This window comes from Pan troglodytes, chromosome 9, assembly GCF_028858775.2.
Source record: "Pan troglodytes isolate AG18354 chromosome 9, NHGRI_mPanTro3-v2.0_pri, whole genome shotgun sequence".
In the NCBI taxonomy this organism is placed as follows: Eukaryota; Metazoa; Chordata; class Mammalia; order Primates; family Hominidae; genus Pan; species Pan troglodytes.
In genome coordinates, this window is record NC_072407.2 from 60,188,048 (window position 1) to 60,191,297 (window position 3,250).

Sequence of the window (3,250 nt, forward strand, 5' to 3'; positions counted from 1 at the left end):
CAGGAAAGCAAGGAAACCAACAGTTTGTGAACAGTTGTTTGTGCCAGACTCTGTGGGAGCCCCTATCCTCCCTCATGGAGGCCTAATAATAACCAGTTGAGATGGGTGTTACTGTCTACTTTTCACCTGGGAAAATGGGGGGTCAGGATCTAGGTGACTGACTCAGAGGCCAAGAGAAGGAGTCACTCAGAGGCAAGGTGAACTGAGGTGTGGGTGCAGAGGCTCCAAACCCCATGGTCCCTGATGTTGGGATTTGATCAGGCTGGTGGGAAAAATATTAGTTATGATAGCCACAAAACCCTTTTGGAAGGCCTGAGGGTTTTCATATGACCTCGGTAATAGACCGGGCTGAAGGCGGCCTGGTCCCATTACCTTTAGTTAAATAAATTAGAGTAGTAAACGATGGGATGTGGGGAAGTTATCTAGTTAACTTGTTTACTCTTGTGGTCTTAAGCCTTAAGCCTTTGATGTATACTTTTTATTCGGAAAGTCCACAATGTCAATTACCCTCTAATGGTGTTGACTCAAGCTTTTGTTAACTAATTTTAATGAATAAATGCAAGCCTCCCGAGCTGATCGAGGCAACCTCCCATACAGTGACAAACCTCCCACACCACTTTATAATGCTGTGATCCAGGTTCTCCCTATGATATCTGGAATTTAAGGAATGCTGCCATTGTTCTTTTTTGAGATGTAGTCATCAGAAAAAGTCAGTAGCGTGCATTGGTTGAGAATATAGTCTCTGGAACCAGACTGCCTCTTATCAGCTGTGTGATTTTGGGCAAGTTACTCAGCTTCTCTGTGCCCCAGATTCCTAAGGGATAATAATAGTGCCCATTTCATACACTTGTGAAGATTAAATGGGTTGATAATGTGTCAAGTGTTTAAACTAGTGCTGGCACATACTTTATCTAAGGGTTAATATTATCCATACTTTATATTGTGGCTACCATGTTACAGCTTGGGATAGGATGCTCAATGTTCCACACTTGATTATGAAGACAGCTTGCACAGGCATCTCCTCTTCAAAGCATATTTTACATCTTTATTCCTCAGGCTGTAGATCAGAGGGTTCAGCATGCGGATGACCACAGTGTAGAAGACAGACATGACCTTGTGTTCCATGGAATTGTGAGAGCTTGGCTGAGCATATATGAAGGTGATGGTGCTATAGAAGAGGCAGATGATGGTGAGGTGGGAGGCACAGGTGGAGACAGCTTTGCCCTGGGCTTGCAGGGAGCGCATCCTGCAAATGGTCATGAGGATGTAGGCATAGGAGACTGGGATAATGGTGACGGTAAAGAGGATGAGCAAGGCACACGATGAGAAGATAATGGTCTCAACCTCAGTAGTATCTGCACAGGCAAGATGGAGCACGGGGGGATGTCACGGAAATAGTGGTTAATGACATTGGGGCCACAGTAGGGCAGCTTAAAGATGCACCCAGTCAGCAAAGCTGAATTGGCAACAGAAACAGTATAGCAGGTCACCACCAGCAGGACACACAGACATTGGGACATAATAGTGTGATAGAGGAGAGGGTGGTAGATGGCGGTGAATCGGTCATAGGCCATGATGGCCAGGAGCAGACACTCAGCAGTACCATGGAGGATCATGAGGGCCATCTGGACCATACAGCCTGCAAAGGAGATGGATTGGCTTGAGATGAGGAAGCTCTCCAGCAGCCTGGGGGTGTCCACTGTGGAAAACGAGGAGTCTATGAAGGATAGGACGCTCAGGAAGAAATACATGGGGGTGTGGAGCTGTGGGTCTGCATGGATCAGAGTGATCATTCCCAGGTTGCCCATGACAGTGACTGAATGTATGAGCAGGAAGAGCACAAAGAGGATGCCTTTGAGGTCCTCCTGCTCTGTAAGTCCCAGCAGGTAGAACCAGGTGACTTGGGTATGGTTCTCCACCATGGTGTGCATGTCACTGCAGAGAGACCAAATAAGACACGTGTGTACCCTAGAGCTAGGGTCAGTGCCCAGAGATTTTTAAATATTCCCAGGATAGGCAGTGTTAGGGAAAGAGGCAGAGGAACTAGTAAGAATTGAACACCTGCTATGAGCCACGTGCTAATTCATTTTTAAAAGCAGCTATTGAAACTTCATACATACCTTCTGTTTAAATATTATGTCCATTTATATTTAATGAGATGATCAACTTACCTAAGGTCACAAAGCTAGTATATAAGGAAAGTAGAATTAGAACTCAGTCTGGCCAGGTATGGTGGCTCACACTTGTAATCCCAGCACTTTGGAAGGACGAGGTGGGTGGATCATCTGAGATCAGGAGTTCAACACCAGCCTGGCCAACATGGTGAAACCTCTAGTAAAAATACAAAAAATTAGCCAGGCGTGGTGGCACATGCCTGTAGTCCCAGCTACTCAGGAGGCTGAGGCAGGAGAATCACTTGAACCCAAGAGACAGGGGTTGCAGTGAGCCCAGATTGCGCCACTGCATTCTAGCCGGGGTGACACAGCAAGACTCCATCAAAAAACAAAAAACAAAAAACAAAAACCAAAAAACCTCAGCCTGTTCTAGGAATTGTATCCTTATTATGTAGTTAGAATCATTTTCTGTTCCCAAATTTCCTGTTCTACAGGGAACCAGCATCTGCAGTGGGTATTGGAGGCCTGGTCTGTTGCCCCAGAGAGGGAATAATTAAAAGGATCAGTGTGGGTCATGTTTGGAAGCAAATAGTCCAATAGTGCTTGTCCCCTAGGCCTGGGACACAGGAAATCAGATGCCTCCAGTCATTAGAATGTGCAGTGCAGTAATTTCTCCCAGTGTTGTGTGTTGAATTATATCTTCCAAAAATAAACATTGGAATCCTAACTGCTGGTACCTGTGACTGTGACCTTATTTGGAAGTAGGATCTTTGCAGATTTAATCAAGTTAATGTGAGGTCACACTTCATTAGGGTGAACCTTACTCTAACATGATTGATGTCATTATAAGAAAAGAAATCTGGCTGGGTGCGGTGGCTCACGACTGTAATCCCAGCACTTTGGAGGGCCGAGGTGGGCCGATCACTTGTCAGGAGCTTGAGACCAGTCTGGCCAACATGGTGAAACTCTGTCTCTACAAAAAATACAAAAATTAGTCTGGCATGGTGGCGGGCACCTATAATCCCAGCTACTTGGGAGGCTGAGGCAGGAGAATTGCTTGAACCTGGGAGGTGGAGGTTGCAGTGAGCCAAGATTGTGGCATTGCACTCCAAACTGGGTGACAGAGCGAGACTCTG

At 46.0% G+C, this 3,250-nt stretch overlaps 1 protein-coding gene across 1 annotated transcript; it reads right to left on the reverse strand.

The window, feature by feature from the left end:
* Positions 1-933: 933 nt before the first annotated feature.
* Positions 934-1,922, reverse strand: LOC466591 (olfactory receptor 5P55-like). Its single transcript, XM_521990.4, has 2 exons — positions 1,379-1,922; positions 934-1,298 (listed from the first exon to the last, which is right to left on the reverse strand). Exons 1-2 carry the CDS (start codon positions 1,920-1,922, stop codon positions 994-996), a joined length of 849 nt encoding a protein of 282 aa, XP_521990.4. The 3' UTR covers positions 934-993.
* Between the last annotated feature and the right edge of the window lie 1,328 nt (positions 1,923-3,250).